Genomic DNA, 18,008 nt, shown 5'->3' with positions numbered 1-18,008 from the left:
TATTAGTTGGCTTATGTAGTTGCTGCTCCCACTGGGGGCATACGTATTTACGATTGTTAGATTGTCTTGTTGGATAGCCCCTTTAAGTATGATATAGTGTCTCCCTACATCTCTTACTACAGTATTTGGTTTAAAATCTAATTAGTCTCTTATGAGAATTGCTACCCCAGCCTTTTTGAATGCCATTACCATGATAAATGGTTCTCCATCCCCTCACTTTCAGTCTGGATGTGTCTTTAGGTTCAAAATGAGTCTCTTGTAGACAGCATATGGATGGGTCCTGCTTTTTTCTCCAATCTGAAACCCTGTGCCATTTCATGGCACATTTAGGCCATTCACTTTGAGAGTAACTTTTGAAAGATATGAATTAATGCCATGATATTGCCTGTAAAGTCCCTGTTTCTATAGATTGTCTGTGTTAATTTCTGGTGCATATTACTCTTGGGATCTTTCTTCTTTTATAGAATCCCCCTTAATGTATCTTGCAGGGCTGGCTTGGTGGTCACATATTCTTTCAGTTTCTGCTGGTCCTGGAAACTCTTTTTCTCTCTGTCCATTCTGAATGACAGCCTTGCTGGATAAAGTATTCTTGGCTGCATGTTCTTCTCATTTAGTATCTGAATATGTCTTGCCAGCCCTTTCTGGCTTGCCAGGTCTCTGTGGATAGGTCTGATGTTATTCTGATGTTCCTCCCTCTCTATGCAAGAAATCTCTTCCCCCAGCTGCTCTCAGGATAGGCTTCCTTGGCTCTAAGATTTATAAGCTTCACCATTATATGTCAGGGTGTTGATATATTTTTATTGGTTTTGGAGGGGTCCTCTCTGCCTCTTGGACACGAATGCTTGTTTCCAGATTAGGGAAGTTCTCATCTATGATTTGCTCAGTTACACCTCCGGCCCTCTCTCTCTCCACCCCCTCAGGGATACTAATAATTCTGACATTGGAATGTTCATTGTGTCATTGACCTCTCTAAGTTTATTTCCATGGGCTACTAGTGCCCATCCCTATTTTCCTCAGCTTCTTTCCTTTCTATCAGCTTATCTTCTAGATCTCTAATTTGTTCTTCTGTCTCATTTACCCTGGCTGTTAGAGTATCCAGTTTAGACTGCATCTCATTCATAACATTTTTAACTTCGGCCTGATTAGATCTCATTTCTGCCCTTAGAGTTTCTATATTGTCACTAATGCTTTTCTTCAGCCTAGCTATTGACTTCATGATTGCTATCCTGAAGTCTATCTCTGCCATCATGCTTATATCTATATCCATTAGTTCTGTGGCAGAGGACATTGCCTCTGGTTATTTTCTTTGTTGGGAGTTCCTCCTCCTCCTCATTCTGTTGAGGGATCATTGAGGGAATGGACAGAGTCCAAAATATCAACCACGCCCCAAGCAAAATGCACCATAGAAAAAATCTGAAGTGGTCGAACGCTACCACAGATATGCCACCAAAGCCAAGATGATCCAAATCAGTAAGACAAAAGAAAAAAGAAAAGAGAGAGAGAGAGAGAGAGAAAAGAGGGGGAGGTGGGGAGAGAGACTATAATCTCTCCGGGTGGACACAGCAGGGTAATCTGCCTATTCCTGCTTGATTTTTGGTCTGTGTGTTAGAAGACACTATATTCCAAAATTGCAAAGAAATCAGAAATTATGTATATATCAAGATAAAATTGAATAGAATGAAAAACGGGCTAGTATGGGGTATAAATCTATAAAAGATATATGTGAAAAAGAAAATAAAAGTTAAGAAGTGACTTAAAAACATAGGTTGGGAAATATGAATTCTTTTGAAATGGGAGCAGGGTTACAAAAAAAAAAAAAAGAATAAGAAAAGAAACTAAAAAAGAAATGTAAAATTTTAGCCTGAAGTATAAGTGAGTTGTGAGGGAACACCTGGAGCTCCCTGTTATTTTCCCCTGGTGCTGGAGTTTTACAGTCCTGTGGGAAATAAGCTTATCTTTCACCTGTTCTTCCAGTCTGTCTTCTGGGGGAGGGGCCTGCTTGCTGGGTTTCTTAGGCATCTTTGCCTGGGTGGAGTTGCCCCTCCCCTTGTCACCGGTGTGGGCTTAATGTAATCTGGTTGGCTGCATGGATTTTGTTCCCTGGCATCTTTCCACTTCTCTTTAGAGGGTCAGAGCAAATATGGCAGTGCAGGAATCTCCAGCCCAGAGCCTAAACATTGTGGTAGCCCCCTAACAAGTCCTACAGGCCAATCCATCTCCACCTCTGCACTACCAACCTCCACAGACTCATGAAATTCATGCCCACTGCCCCTCTCCCGCAAGAGTCATGGGGATCCGTGAGCATCTCTGCACTTTGTGACTTTGCAATTTCTAGCAGCCATGGGCTTGCACATGTACCCTCTTCCACAGCTGGGTGTTGCCCCAGCATCCCTTCATGGGCCACACTGCCCCAAGAGCTGTCCCTCTTATGGGCACAAGCTGTTCTATTTCTCCCCTAGGAAATTAGACAGCCCATACCTTCTAGTCCTTTTCAGCGTGGTCAGGCAGAATGCAGTCTTCCTACTGGCTCAGCTTGTGGTTTATGGTGACTGGAACTGAAAGTCCCCTCTGGGCTCACTGACCATAACCAGTCTCCCCACTCCCCTGCTTGGGCACTCTATCAGTTTAGACTCCCCCATTCTTTCTGAGTCTCCTGGAATCCTGAGACCACAGTGATTCACCTCAAATTCTGCCCTATTTGCCCCCTGTGCCCTTTTCAGAAGGGAGTGCCTCTCACTAGAGCAGATTTCCAAGTGTCCTGTTTTTTTTGCTCTGGTGCTATATCACTTTCCAGTGGCTGGCTTATGGAGGCTCCCTCCCCTCTCCACTTAACTTCGGATATTTCCCTTGAAGCTTCAAGGTTCTGCACCTCCTACCTTGCAAAAAGTAGTCATTTTTCTGCTTGTGGAGATCCAGATAAATCTTACATCTCAGGTTGAATTTGTGTGTGCTCAGAATGGTTTGATAGATAGCCAGCTAAATTCGAGGGACTGGATGAAACGAGGTCCCCTACTCTGCCGCCATCTTGCCCCCTTTCAGAAAGAAATTCCTGGCAGTGCAGGAATCTCTGGCCCAGAGATTTGAGATCACAGAGAACTGCAAAACTGCAGCACTAGGGGAAAACAGTATATAGAATTCATGTTTTTTTTTTTCTCTCATGATTCTTTAGTCTTTCAACTTTAATATTTTTTCCTTTTCAACTAATTTCTTATTTTATCAACTTTTTAAAAGTATTTTTTAATTTTCATTTTAACAATTACATTCTATCCTTTTATTGTATATAATTTTATTTTTGTATACGTATATCTTTCTTTACAATTTTGGGATCTAGTTTCTTCTAACAAGCAGATCAAAATACACCTGGAATCTATTTATTGCTCTGTTCTGTTCACCTGTCTGATTCTATTCTCTCTCTTTTCAGTTTCTGGTCCCTTCTGATTTGTTTAGTCTATACTTCTCTGGGGGTAGTTGTTGCTATTTTAGTATTTTGTTCTCTTGTGCGTGTATTCTTCTCTGGACAGAATGACAAGATAGAAGGAATCATTCCCCCAAAAGAGAACAAGAGGCAGTACTGACTGTCAGGGACTTAATCAGTATAGCTGTAAGAAAGATTGTGGAACTAGAGTTCAAAATAATGATTATAAAGATACTAGCTGGGCTTGAAAAAACAGAGAAGACACTAGGAAATCCCTTTCTGGAGAAATAAAAGAACTAAAATCTAATCATGTTGAAATAAAAAGGCTAATAATGAGATGCAATAAAAAATGGAGGCTCAAACTACTAGGATAAATGTTGCAGAAGGGAGAATTAGTGATATAGAAGACAGAATAATGGAGAATAAAGAAACTGAGAAAAAGATAATCAACTACTGGATCATGAGGGGGAGAAATTGAGAGATAAGTGATACCATAAAGCAAAACAGTATTAGAATAATTGGGGTCCCAGAAGAAGAGGAAAGAGAGAGAGGGGCAGAAGGTATATTTGAGCAAATCATAATTGAGAACTTCCTTAATCTGGGGAAGGAAATAGGTATTCAAGTCCAGGTGGTAGAAAGAACCCTTCCCTCTCAAATTCAGTAAAAATGGTCAACACTTCAGCATATAGTGAAGCTCGCAAATTTTAGAGATAAAGAGAAAATCCTGGAAGCTGCTCAGGAAAAGAGGTCCTTAACCTACAAGGGTAGACACATAAGGCTGGCAGCAGACCTATCCATAGAGACCTGGCAGACCAGAAAGGAGTGGCATGATATATTCAGGAGCTAAATGAGAAGAACATGCAGCCAAGAATACTTTGTCCAGCAGGGCTGTCATTCAAAAAGGAAGGAGCGATAAGGAGCTTCCAGGACAAACAGAAACTAAAAGAATTTGTGATCACTAAACTAGCCCTGCAAGAAATATTAAAGGGGATCCTTAGTGAAGAGAGAGCCTAAAAGTAACATAGACCAGAAAAGGACAGAGCCAGTATACAGAAACAGTGACTGTACAGGTTATACAATGGCACTAAATTCATATCTTTCAATAGTTGCTCTGAATGTAAATGGGCTAGGTGCTCCAATCAAAAGACACAGGTTATCAGATCGGATAAAAAAGCAAGACCTATCCATCTGCTGTCTACAAAAGACTCATTTTAGAATCTTTTAGATCCAGATTGAAAGTGTGGGGGTGGAAAACCATTTATCATGGTAATGGCATTCAAAAAAAGCTGCAGTATCTATCCTTATACCAGACAAACTAGATTTTAAGTCATAGACTGTAATAAGAGATGAAGAACACTATATCATAATTAAAGGGTCTATCCAACAAGAAGATACAACAATTGTAAATATTTATGCCCCTAACATGGGACCAGCCAATTATATAAACCAATTAATAACAAGATTAAAGAAACACATTGATAGTAATAAAAGACTTCAGCACCCCACTCACAGCATTGGACGGATCATCTAAGCAGAAGATTAAAAGGAAACAAGGGCTTTGAGTGACACACTGGACCACACGGACTTCAAAGATATGTTCAGAGCTTTCCATCTTAAAGCAACATAATACACATTCTTCTCAAGTGCACATGGAACATTCTCCAGAATAGGTCACATACTGGCTCACAAATCAGGTCTCAACCAGTACCAAAAGATGGAGGTTATTCCCTGCATATTTTCAGACCACAATGCTTTGAAACTTGAATGGAATCACAAGAGGAAATTTGAAAGGAATTCAAATACTTGGAGGTTAAAGAGCATCCTGCTAAAGAATGAATGGGTCAGCCAGGAAACTAAGGAAGAATTAAAAAAACTCATGGAAACAAATGAAAATGAAAACACAATGGTTCAAAACCTTTGGGAGATAAGTGGGATGCCCCCGGGCATCCCTCTGTCCCAGGGTGGGGGGCAGGGTGGAGACCACCAGCCTTGTGGGCCGCCAGTGAAATACCACTACTCTTATTGTTTTTTCACTGTCTCAGTGAGGAAGGTGGGAGGGGGCAAGCCCCAGGGGGTTCTCACCTCTGGCGCCAAGGGTCCAGCTGCAAAAAACAAACAGATAAACAAACAACAACAAAAACCTTAGGGCAGAAGCAAAGGTGGTCCTAAGAGGGAAGTAAATAGCAATACAAGCCTTTCTCAAGAAATAAGAAAGGTCTCAAATACACAACCTAATCTTACAACTAAGGGAGCTGGAGAAAGAACAGCGATTAAAGCCTAAATCCAGCAGGAGAAGAGAATTAATAAACATTAGAACAAAAATCAATGAAATAGAAACCAAAAGAACAGTAGAATAGATCAATAAAAGTAGGAGTTGGTTCTTTGAAAGAATTAATAAGGTCAATAAACCCCTGGCCAGACTTTTCAAAAAAGAAAAGAGAGGGGACCCAAATAAATAAAATCATGAATGAAAGAGGAGAAATTACAACCAACGCCCAAGAAATACGAATAATTATAAAAACATATTATGAGCAACTATATGCCAACAAATTAGGCAATCTGGAAGAAATGGATGCATTCCTAGAAATTTATAAACTACCAAAACTGAAACAGAAAGAAATAGAAAACATGAACAGACCCATAACTGGCAAAGACATTTAAGAAACAATTAAAAATTTCCCAACAAACAAGAATCCAGGGCCAGATGGCTTCCCAGTCGAATTCTACCAAACATTTTTTTAAAAGATTTTATTTATTTATTTGAGAGAGAGAATGAGATAGAGAGAGCATGAGAGAGGGGAGGGTCAGAGGGAGAAGCAGACTCACTGCCGAGCAGGGAGCCCGATAGGGGACTCGATCCCGGGACTCCAGGATCATGACCTGAGCCAAAGGCAGTCACTTAACCAACTGAGCCACCCAGGTGCCCTCTACCAAACATTTATAGAAGAATTAATACCTATTCCTCTGAAACTGCTTCACAAAATAGAAATGGAAGGAAAACTTACAAACTCATTCTATGAGGCCAGCATTACCTTGATCCTAAAACCAGACAGATACCCCACTAAAAAGGAAAATTACAGTCCAATATCCCTGATGAACATGGAAGCAAAAATTCTCACCAAGATACTAGCTAATAGGATCCAACAGTCCATTAAAAGGATTACTCACCATGACCAAGTGGGATTTATTCCTGGGCTGCAGGGGTGGTTCAACATCCACAAATCAATCAATGTGATTCACTATAGTAGTGAAAGAAAGGACAAGAACCGATCCTCTCAATTGATGCAGAAAAATCATTTGGCAAAATACAGCATTCTTTCTTGATTAAAACTCTCCGCAGTGTAAGGATAGAGGGAACGTACCTCAATATCATAAAAGCCATCTACAAAAAGCCCACAGAGAATATCATCCTCAACAGGGAAAAACTGAGAGCTTTTCCCTTAAGGTCAGGAACATGACAGAGATGCTGGTATTATGCTAAGCAAAATAAGTCCAAGAAAGACTATTATCATATGATCTCACTGACACGTGGAATTTAAGAAGAAAACAGAGGATCATAGAGGAAGAGAGGAAAAAATAAAACCAGATGAAATCAGAGAGGGAGATAAACCCTAAGAGACTCTTAATCATAGGAAAGAAACCAAAGGTTTTGCTGGAGGGGAGGAGGTGTGGAGGGATGGGGTAACTGGGTGATGGGCATTAAGGAAGGCACCTGATGTAATGAGCACTGGGTGTTATATACAACTGATGCATCACTGAACTCTACCTTGAAAGTAATACAGTATTTGTTAATTGAATTTATTTTTTTAATTTAAATTCAATTAGCTAACATAGAGTACATCATTAGTTTCAGATGTAGTGTTCAATAATTTATCAGTTGAATTATTGAACTTTAATTTTTTTTATTATGTTCAGTTAGCCACTGTATAGTAAGTACATCATTAGCTTTTGATGTAGTGTTCAGCAGTTCATCAGTTACGCATGACATCCAGTGTTCATCACAACATGTGCCCTCCTTAATACCCATCACCCTGTTATCTCCTTCCCCCACTTCCTCCCCTCCAAAGCCCTTGGTTTGTTTCCTGGGGTCCATAGTCTCTCATGGTTCATCTCCCTCTCTGATTTCTCCCCCTTCAGATTTCCCTCCTTCTTCTGTGGTCCTCCGTGCTATTGCTTATGCAAATTCAATTTAAATAAAAAAGAAATGTAACAGATTTCTGCACTTTGATTTCCTATCCTGCCACTTTGCTGAATTCCTCTGTGAGTTCTAGCAATTTTTTGGTGGAGTCTTTTGGTTTTTCCAGAGAGGATGTCATTTCATCTGCAAATCGTGAAAAGTTTACTTCTTCGTTGTCGATTTAGATGCCTTTCATTTCTTTTTGTTGTCTGATGGCTGAGGCTAAGACTTCCAGTACTGAGTTAAATGGTAATTTATAGAGTGGATATTCTTGTCTTCATCCTGACTATAGGGGAAAGGCTCTCATTTTTTCCCAATTGAGGATAATATTAGCTGTGGCTCTTTCATATATGGACATTATGATGTCGAAGTGTGTTCCCTCTATTCCTACTTTGTGGAGTATTTTTATCAGGAAAGGGTGCTGTATTTTGTCAAATGCTTTTTCTGCATCTTTTGAGAAGATCATATCGTTCTTATCCTTTCTTATTAATGTGGTGTATCATGTTGACTGATCTGTGGATGTTGAACCATCCCCGCAGCCCAGGAATAAATCCCACTTGGTCATGGTGAATAATCCTTTTAATGCACTGTTGAAGCCTATTAGTTAGTATCTTGGTGAGAATTTTTGCTTCCATGTTCATCAGGGATATTGGACTGTAATTTTCCTTTTTAGTGGGGTCTTTGTCTGGTTTTAGGATCAAGGTAATGCTGGCCTCATAGAATGAGTTTGTAAGTTTTCCTTCCACTTCTAGTTTTGTGATGTATTTTCAGAAGAATATGTATTAATTCTTTTAAATACTTGGTACTTGGAAACAAATGAAAATGAAAACACAATGGTTCAAAACCTTTGGGAGATAAGTGTGTGCTCATGTTTGTTGGGAGATTTTTGATTACTGCCTCAATTTCTTTCCTGTCTATGGGTATGTTCAGATTTCCTATTTCTTCCTGCTCTAGTTTTGGTAGTAATTTATGCATGTCTTCCAGATTGCCTAATTTGTTGACAGATAATTTTTCATAGTATTCTTTTATAATTGTTTGTTTTTCTGTGGTGTTTGTTGTGATCTCTTCTCTTTCATTCCTGATTTTATCTGTTTGTGTCCTTTCCCTTTCTTTTTGAATATCTGACTAGGTGTTTATCAATTTTGTTAATTATTTTGAAAAACCAGCTCTCAGTTTTTTAATTCCATTCTACTGTTTTGTTTCTGTGTCATATATTTCGGCTGCAGTCTTATTTCCCTTATTCTGCTGGCTTTAGGCTTTATTTCCTATTCCATTTCTAGCTCCTTTAGGTTTAAGTTTATGTTTTGTGTTTGAGACTTTTGTTTTTCCAGGTAGGTCTGTATTGCAATGTACTTCCCTCTTAGAACTCCCTTTGCTGCATCCTAACAGTTTTGGGCTCTTGTGGTTTCATTTTCATTTGTTTCCATGTATTTTTTAAATCCTTCTTTAATTTTTGGTTAACCCATTCATTCTTTTTTTTAAAGATTTCATTTCTTTATTTGAGAGTGAGAGAGAGCACAAGTGAGGTGTGGGACATGGGAATAGGGTCAAGCAGATTCCCTGCTGAGGGGGAGCTCGATGTGTGGCTTGATCCCAGGACCCCAAGATCATGACCTGGGCTGAAGTCAGACACATAACCCACTGAGCCACCCAGGCACCATAGCCCATTTATTCTTTGGTAGGATGTTCTTTAACCTCCATGTATTTGAGATCTTTCCAAATTTTTCTTGTGGTTGACTTCCAGTTTCATATTATTTTGGTCTGAAAATATGCATGATATCTCAATCTCTTTGTACTTGTTGAAGGCTGATTTGTGACCCAGGATGTGATCTATTCTGTAGAATATTCCATGTGCACTCAAGAAGAATATGTAGTCTGCTGCTTTAGGATGAAATGTTCTCTATATATCTGTTAGGTCCATCTGGTCCAGTATGTCATTCAAAGCCCTTGTTCCCTTGTTGATCTTCTGCCTAGATAATCTGTTCATTGCTGTAAGTGGGATGTTAAAGTCCCCTACTGTTTGTGTTATTATCAATGAGTCTCTTTATATATTTTATTAATTGATGTATACATTTGGGTGCTCCCAATTTGGGGGCATAAATATTTACCATTGCAAGATCCTCTTGATGGATAGACCCCTTAATTATGATATAATGCCCTTATTCATCTCTTGTTACAGTCTTTGTTTTAAAATCTAGTTTGTCATAAAGAAGTATGGCTACTCCAGCTTTCTTCTGATGTCCATTAGCATGATAGATGGTCTCCATTCCCTCACTTTCAATCTGCTGGTGTCTTTAGGTCTAAAATGAGTCTCTTACAGGCAACATATAAATGAATCTTGTTTTTTTTTTAATCCATTCTGATATCCTATGTCTTTTGATTGGCACATTTGGTTCATTTACATTTTGAGCGATTATTGAAAGGTAAGAATTTAGTGTCATGGTGCTACCTGTAGAGTTTGTGTTTCTCATAATGTTCTGTGGTCTTTTCTAGTCTTTGTTGCTTTTCGTCTTTTTTCTCCACTCAAAGAGTTCCCCTTAAAGTTTAGTTTTTGTTTATCTGAAAAACTCTTTATCTCTCTTTCATTCTGAATGACAGTCTGCTGGATAAAGAATTCCTGGCTGCCTATTTTTCCCCAATCAGCTTGTTGAGTATATCCTTTCTTCTGGCCTGTCAAGTTTCTGTGGACGAATCTGCTGTGAATCTGATCTGTCTTCTCTTGTAGGTTAAGGACTTTTTTTTCTCTTGCTGCTTTCAGGATTCTTTCCTTGTCTGTGTATTTTGTGAATTTGACTATGATATGTATTGGCAATGTTGGCCTTTGTTGAATTTAAGGGGAGTTCTCTGTGCTTCTTGGGTTTTGATGTCTGCGTCCTTCCCCATATTAGGGAAGTTTTCATCTATAATTTGTTCAAATAAACCTTCTGCCCCCTTTTCTCTCTCTTCATTTTCTGGGACTCCTATGATACAAATGTTATTGCATTTTAATAAGTCTCTGATTTCCCTAAGTCTACCTTCGTGATCCATTACCTTTCTTTCCCTCTTCTTTTCAGCTTCATTATTTTATAATTTTATCTTCTATATAATGGAATTGTTCCTTTACTTGTCCATCCTTGTTTTTATGACCTGCATACAAATGAGATTTGTATCTCATTTACAGTATTTTTAATTTTAGTCTTACTAGATTTTAATTCATTTATCTCTGCATTAAGGGATTCTTTTGTTTCTTCTATGATTTTTTTCAAGACCAGCTAGTATCCTTATAATTGTTTTAAATTCTAGCTCAGACATCTTTTTATATATATATCTGTTTTGATTAAATCCCTGGTCATTCGTTCTATATCCTGTTCTTTCTTTTGAGGTGAATTACTCTGCCTTGTCATTTTTTTCTGGAAACAAAACAAAACAAAACAAACTAGATCCTGGTTGTGTTTTGGTCTGCTTGTTAAAAGAAGCTAGATCAAAAGAAGAAGAAGAAGAAGCAGAAGCAGCAGCAGCAGCTAGATCCCCAAAAAATAGAAAATAAAAAAAGAAAGATAATATATAAAAAATATATAAAAATAAAAAACAAAAAGGAATAAAAAATAAAAAATAATAAAAAATAGAAATAAAAAGGAAGCTAGATCCTATTTCCCCTAGAGATGAGGCTTTGCAGCCCTTGATGATCAGTAGACTTTGGTGTGAGTTGTTTCTACTTGTCTTATGGGGAAGGGGCCTCATGCTGATTCTCAGGTAGACTTGCCCAAATGGAGATGTGCCTGCAGGGTGTGGGGGATGGAGCTTGGTGTAGGCTGCTCCAACCTCTACTAGGTGGAGTTTTGCTCCCTTAAGACTTTTAGCACTGATGGGTGGGTGAAAATAGTGGCACCATGCTCTCTATCCCTGGAGCTGAGAGTTCACACCCACCACTCTTCAGGAAGCCTTCACAGAAGTGCAAACAATCACCCGTCTTGTCCTTGGCTTTCTTCAGATCCCTGCCTTCACCCTGCCTGTGTCTGAGTTGTTTTATCTCAGGTGTAAGCCTTGGTTTCAAAACTCTAAATTTTAGGGACTTCTGTGGTGCAGACCCATGCTGGTCTTCTGGGTCAGGGTCTCATGGCTCTTTAGCCATTTGCTGGTCCATCCCAAGAAAGTGGTCATGTTACTGCACAGAAGTTTAAAGTTTATGGCAAGGAGAAGAGAGCTGGCATCCAGTCTCACTGCCTTCAGTGATTCCCTGCTCCTATGCCTGGGAACAGTGTAGCATGTTGGCACCACCCATTCTTCCTGCAACCCAGGGCATTCTCAGATGCTGTCCATTCCTGGGTCTCTTCCCTCCTTCCCTACTGCAGCACCTTTAAGTCAGTCATGACTTGATGGTGGCTGACTTCTAAAACTTTAGATTTTATGCTCTGTTGCTTATACTACCATGTGCAGTATCTGTAAGCAGGGCTCCCTCCCCTCCACCATCCTCAAAGTTCTTATCTCCCCCAAATCCACTATACACCTCCTACTTCCAGAAGGTGCTTGCTTTTCTACTTGTAGACTTGCAGTTTTGTTCTTTCAGACCTCTGATTTCTTGGGTGTTCAGACTGTTTTGATAATTATCTAGCTGTGTCCAAGGGATGAGGCAAGCTTAGGTTCCACCTACTCCTCTGTCATCTTAACTCCTTCTCAAATCATATTTGAAAAGGTAAACCCTGTAGTTAGACTTAAATTTCAATTCTACCTTCTGTATTTAAAAGTGATAGCATGCTTAGAACAAACTATTCTAAAATTTGTATGGAACCACAAAAGACCCCAAATAGTCAAAATAATGTTGAAAAGAAATGCAAAGCTGGAGGCATCACATTTCCAGACTTCAAGCTATATTACAAAACTGTAATCATCAAGACATGATGGTGCTGGCACATAAACAAACATATAGATCAATGGAACAGAATATAGAACCCAGAAAAGTACTCTCAACTCTATGGTCAACTAACCTTTGACAAAGCAGGAAAGAATATCTAATAGAAAAAAAGACAATCTTTCAACAAATGGTGTTGGGAAAATTGGAGAGCTACATGCAGGAGAATGAAACTGGACCACTTACACCATACACAAAAATAAATTCAGGAGTGCCTGTGTGGCTCAGTCTGAGCCTTTGGCTCAGGTCATGATCCCAGAGTCTTGGGATTGAGCCCTGCATCAAGCTCCTGACTCAGCGGGGAGTCTGCCTCTCCCTCTCCTACTCCCCCTGCTTATGCTCTGTCTCTCTCTTTTTATGTCAAATAAGTAAATAAGATCTTTTTAAAAATTCAAAATGGATGAAAGACCTAAATGTGACACAGGAATCCATCAAAATCCTAGAGGAGAACACAAGTAGCAACCTCTTTCACCTCATCCCCAGGAACTTCTTCCTAGACATGTCTCCAAAGGCAAAGGAAACAAAAGCAAAAATAAACTTTTGGGACTTCATCAAGATAAAAAGCTTCTGCACAGCAAAGGAAACAACAAAACTAAAAGGCAACCTATGCAAATGACATATCAGATAAAGGGCTAGTATCAAAAATCTATAAAGAACTTATCAAATGCAACAGCCAAAAACCTAATAATCCAGTCATGAAATGGGCAGAAGACATGAACAGACATTTCTCCAGAGAAGATATACAAATGTCCAACAGGCACATGAAAAAATACTGAACATCACTCGGCATCAGGGAAATACAAATCAAAACCACAATGAGATACCGCCTCACACTACTCAGAATGGATAAAATTAACAAGTCAGGAAACAACAGATGTGACTCTTAACTATATGGAATGAACTGAGGGTTGCTGGAGGGGAGGTGGATGGGTAATGGGGCAATTTGGTGATGGGCATTAAGGAGGGCACTTGATATAATGAGCGCTGAGTGTTACATGCAACTGATGAATCGCTGAATTCTCTCCCTGAAACTAATAATACATTATATGTTAACTAACTTGAATTTAAACAAAACAAAACAAAGCAAAAAAAAAAAACCCATATCATCCTACCACAAATATGAGTCAAGAATTCATAAGATAAAAGGATGTAAAGTATGACACCATATATTTAAAATGTGGTGAGGGGGAATAGAAATTTAGTTCTTTTAAGATGGGTTCAAACTTAAATGACCATCCACTTAATATAAGCTGCTATACACATAAGATATTATATATAAAACTAATGGTAAAAAAATAAAAAGTCTAAAATAGATAGTAAAAAGAAAAAGAAATAGAAGAATAACACTAGAGAAAAACATTAAACCACAAGGGAAGAATGCAAGAGAAGGAGGAAGGATGAGAGAACTATAAAAACAACTGTAAAACAATAACTGGCAATAAGTACTGATTATCATTAATCACTCTAAAGGCAAATGTTTTAAATAATCCAAAGACAGAATTACTGGACGTATAAAAAAGCAAGACCAGATGAATGGATAAAGAAGATGTGTGGTCCATATATACAATGGAATATTACTCAGCCATCAGAAAGGATGAATACCCAACTTTTACATCAACATGGATGGGACTGGAGGAGATTATGCTAAGTGAAATAAGTCAAGCAGAGAAAGTCAATTATCATATGGTTTCACTTATTTGTAGAACATAAGGAATAGCATGGAGGACATTAGGAGAAGGAAGGGAAACATGGGGGGGGGGCGGAAATCGGAGGGAGAGACGAACCATGAGAGACCATGGACACTGAGAAACAAACTGAGGGTTTTAGAGGGGAGGGGAGTGGGGGGATGGGTTAGTCAGGTGATGAGTATTAAGGAGGGCACGTACTGCATGGAGCACTGGGTGTTATACGAAAACAATGAATCGTGGATCATTACGTCAAAAACTAATGATGTATGGTGACTAACATAACATAATAAAATTAAATTAAATTAAAAAAATAATAAAATGGTGAAAATGGCAAAAAAAAAAAGCAAGACCCATATGTTGTCTATAAGAGATTCACTTCAGACCTAAAGACACACACAGATTAAAAGTGAAGGTATGAAAAAACATTTAAGTTTTAAATGGAGGGGCGCCTGGGTGGCTCAGTCGTTAGGTGTCTGCCTTAGGCTCAGGTCATGATCCCAGGGTCCTGGGACCAAGCCCTGCATCATCAGGCTCCCTCTTCCATGGGAAGCCTGCTTCTCCCTCTCACACTCCCCCTGCTTGTGTTTCCTCTCTCACTGTGTCTCTCTCTGTCAAATAAATAAATAAAATCTTTAAAAAAAAGATGTAAATGGAAACAAAAAGAAAACTGGAATATAAGAAGCAAAATAGGGAAAACAGTATGTAAATTTCTCAGGAAGTTAAAAATAGAGCTATCCTATGATCGAGTAGTTGCACTATTTGGTATTTACCCCCAAATTAAAAAAAAAACACAACCCTAATTCAAAGGGATACATGCACCTGTATGTTTATAGCAGCATCATTTACAATAGCCAAATTATGGAAGCAGCTCACATGTCCATCAATAGATGAATGGATAAAGAAGATGTGGTTCATAAAGACAATGGAATATTATTCAGCCATAAAGAATGAAATCTTGCTATTTGCCATGACATGGATAGAGCTAGAGAGTATAATGCCGAGGGGAGTAAGTTAGCCAGAAAAAGACAAATACCATATGATTTCACTCATATGTGGAATTTAAGAAACAAGACAAATGAGTAAAGGAAAAAGAAAGAAAGAGAGGGAGAGAAGCCAAGAAACAGATTCTTAACTATTTGATAACAAACTGATGGTTATCAGAGGGGAGATGGGTTGGGGGATGGGTTAAATAGGTGATGGGGATTAGGGAGTGCATTGTGATGAGCACCAAGTGTTGTATGGAAGTGTTGAATCACTATATTGTACACCTGAAATTAATATTACATTATATGTTAACTAACTGAAACTTAAATAAAAACTTTAAAAAAGAGTAAAACTATTTAAAAAATCCACAGGATCTTATACAATTCCTATCTTCCCTGAGCCAGTTAACTTATATATACTATGGGATCACTGATATGACTTGAGGCTTCTTGTAAAACTTCTTGCAAATTTCCTGATACACGGTGTCTAGATATAACAAATAAGTACTAATTCTGTTTTTTCCATTTTCTTTTGTTATTTTTCATACACCATTTATTTTAAGATTTCACAAACTAGTTTTCTGAATTGAAAAGCTGAGTAATGTAAGATTTTTATTTATTCTTCTGTGTTATATTTTCTTTAGATTTTGTCTTAAAGATTTTGACCTCTCTAATTTTACCTCTAGGGATTCATAGGGAATTTTTTTAACCAAAATTAATTAATAAATTAAATACTGTTAATTATTAAATATTTAACATGATGCTTAATAATTTTTATCTTTTGACATTTCTTGTATATCAACCCTTCTCTTCAATCTATGTAACTTCTGACAGATCATGAATTTATCTTGCATATTTCTGCTGTCTTTACATCCTGCTCAAAACCCTATTTTACCTATGATTATTCTTATCACCTTCCCCAATCTCCCTTGGGTTGCACATTAATTTTCAGATCCCTCTGACTCTCACCTCCCAGAGTGACCCTTTAATTTTCTTTAGAGTTCATTGAGATGTATAGAATATATTTATTAGTATACTCTAATTGTATACCCATTAACTAATTATTATAGTTTTTTTCTTTCTTTTTTTAAAAGATTTTATTTATTTGACAGAGAGAGACACAGTGAGAGAGGGAACATAAGCAGGGAGAGTGGGAGAGGGAGAAGCAGGCTTCCCACTGAGCGGGGAGCCCGATGCGGGGCTCAATCCCAGGATCCTGGGATCATGACCTGAGCCAAAGGCAGATGCTTAACGACTGAGCCACCCAGGCACCCCTATAGTTTTTTCTTAATACTTTCCATTTTAACTTGTATACTGGAGTTAAAAGTGGTTTACATATTATTTCCTCAACATATTTGTATTTCAGGGTAAAGATAATGTGAAAAAATTTGTATCTAGTAAAAATATTTTTTATTTGTATTCCCCACAGCAGACCCCCTTGCTTTAAGGCTCTACTCAGTAGATAGTTTTCAGTTGTGTGCATGGCCTGATGATAATGTTTGCAAAAACTAATTTGCACATATTTACTACTAAGTCTTAAAATCTGAGACAGGGTAGATGCCTTGTTTGAATAAACTTATGATATTCTTCTCTCTATTGATTCCCATAACAGAAATAAGTAACAAAAAAAAATAATAAAAATCTAATTTGTTTTTCTCCCTAGGAAAAAAAGAAAGAAAGAAAGAACAGAGTAGGCCATATTGTTATAAGGGAACATAATTAAAGTTGTTCTTACTTTTAGGGACAATTACCTTTTGCTGTAGTAGGGAGTATGGATGAAGTGAAAGTTGGAAAAAGAATGGTCAGAGGCCGTCAGTACCCTTGGGGAGTTTTACAAGGTAAATGTGATGAAAGTGAGCAGGCTTGCTCTGGAAAGTGTGTGTGTGTGTGGGGTGTGTGTGTGTGTGTGTGTGTGTAGTCTCATAGTCTTAAAATATTTTAACTTGAGTCAATATTGATAATTGTTGCTAAAGAGTAAATTAAGGGTTACTAATGAAGAGCATAAATTATTTTCCATTTAAGCGAATTCTTACTTTGACTATAATTCATTCTCATAAGAGTTTGCTAAGTGGTGCTTTAGACAAAAATGCACAGAGATATGGTAGAACCTCCTCATTTACCCCAATCTGACATATGCATAGTATCTCTATATGCATAAATGATTACATTCAGAATGTTGGAAAGTGCTTTGAACAAAAGAACTTTGAGCAACATTAAAGCATAAATGCCAGTGTTAAAACCTGTTACATAAATTAATTACTACTTAATTTATAAGGCATTTTTAAGTGGTCACTAGACAAAAAGAAATGGTAAACTATTTTTAAAATAAAAAAATGTAATTTACCTTTGGAAAAATTATGCTTAAATATTTTATTAGTTATCTAACGTGATGAGTTGAAATACTCTAACAGGCAGTCATTTATTCTCTGGTTTATATAGTTGTAATACAAATTACTGGGGATTGGATTATTTCCACTTGTACTAGTTTCCAAAATGTTGTTTTATTAATTGATATATTAAAAATTAAATTTATGAAACACACTTAAAATGATATATTTTAATGAATATTAAATTTGGTTACAATATCATGCACAATAAAATATATATATAGTGCTCAGTAGTCTGGATATGACAAACACAGGAGAGAGCCATGTAAATTTATTGATTGATTTTAAATATTAACTAATTTGTTTTCATAAATATGGGGTATAAATAGTATTTGAGAACTAAAACATGCATAATTTTAATGCCTTCATGGTAGCAGGATTAATGAAATTATTTACTTTAGTGAAATTATATTACATTCTTTGTTAGTGCTCTGTGAAATACCTTGGGGGCAGTTTGTAAAATACTAACA

General features: G+C 37.7%; 1 protein-coding gene across 1 annotated transcript in view; it reads left to right on the top strand.

Moving 5' to 3' along the window:
• The window catches only part of SEPTIN14 (septin 14), a 60,620-nt gene that overhangs the window by 28,314 nt on the left and 14,298 nt on the right, over positions 1 to 18,008 (top strand). The window contains exon 5 of the mRNA XM_027612394.1: positions 16,893 to 16,989. Within this exon, the coding sequence (XP_027468195.1) occupies positions 16,893 to 16,989 (97 nt within the window). The remainder of the gene's footprint in view (positions 1 to 16,892; positions 16,990 to 18,008) is intronic.

Source organism: Zalophus californianus, chromosome 10 (genome assembly GCF_009762305.2).
Source record: "Zalophus californianus isolate mZalCal1 chromosome 10, mZalCal1.pri.v2, whole genome shotgun sequence".
NCBI lineage: Eukaryota > Metazoa > Chordata > Mammalia > Carnivora > Otariidae > Zalophus > Zalophus californianus.
This window is presented reverse-complemented; position numbering and strand designations above follow the sequence as displayed.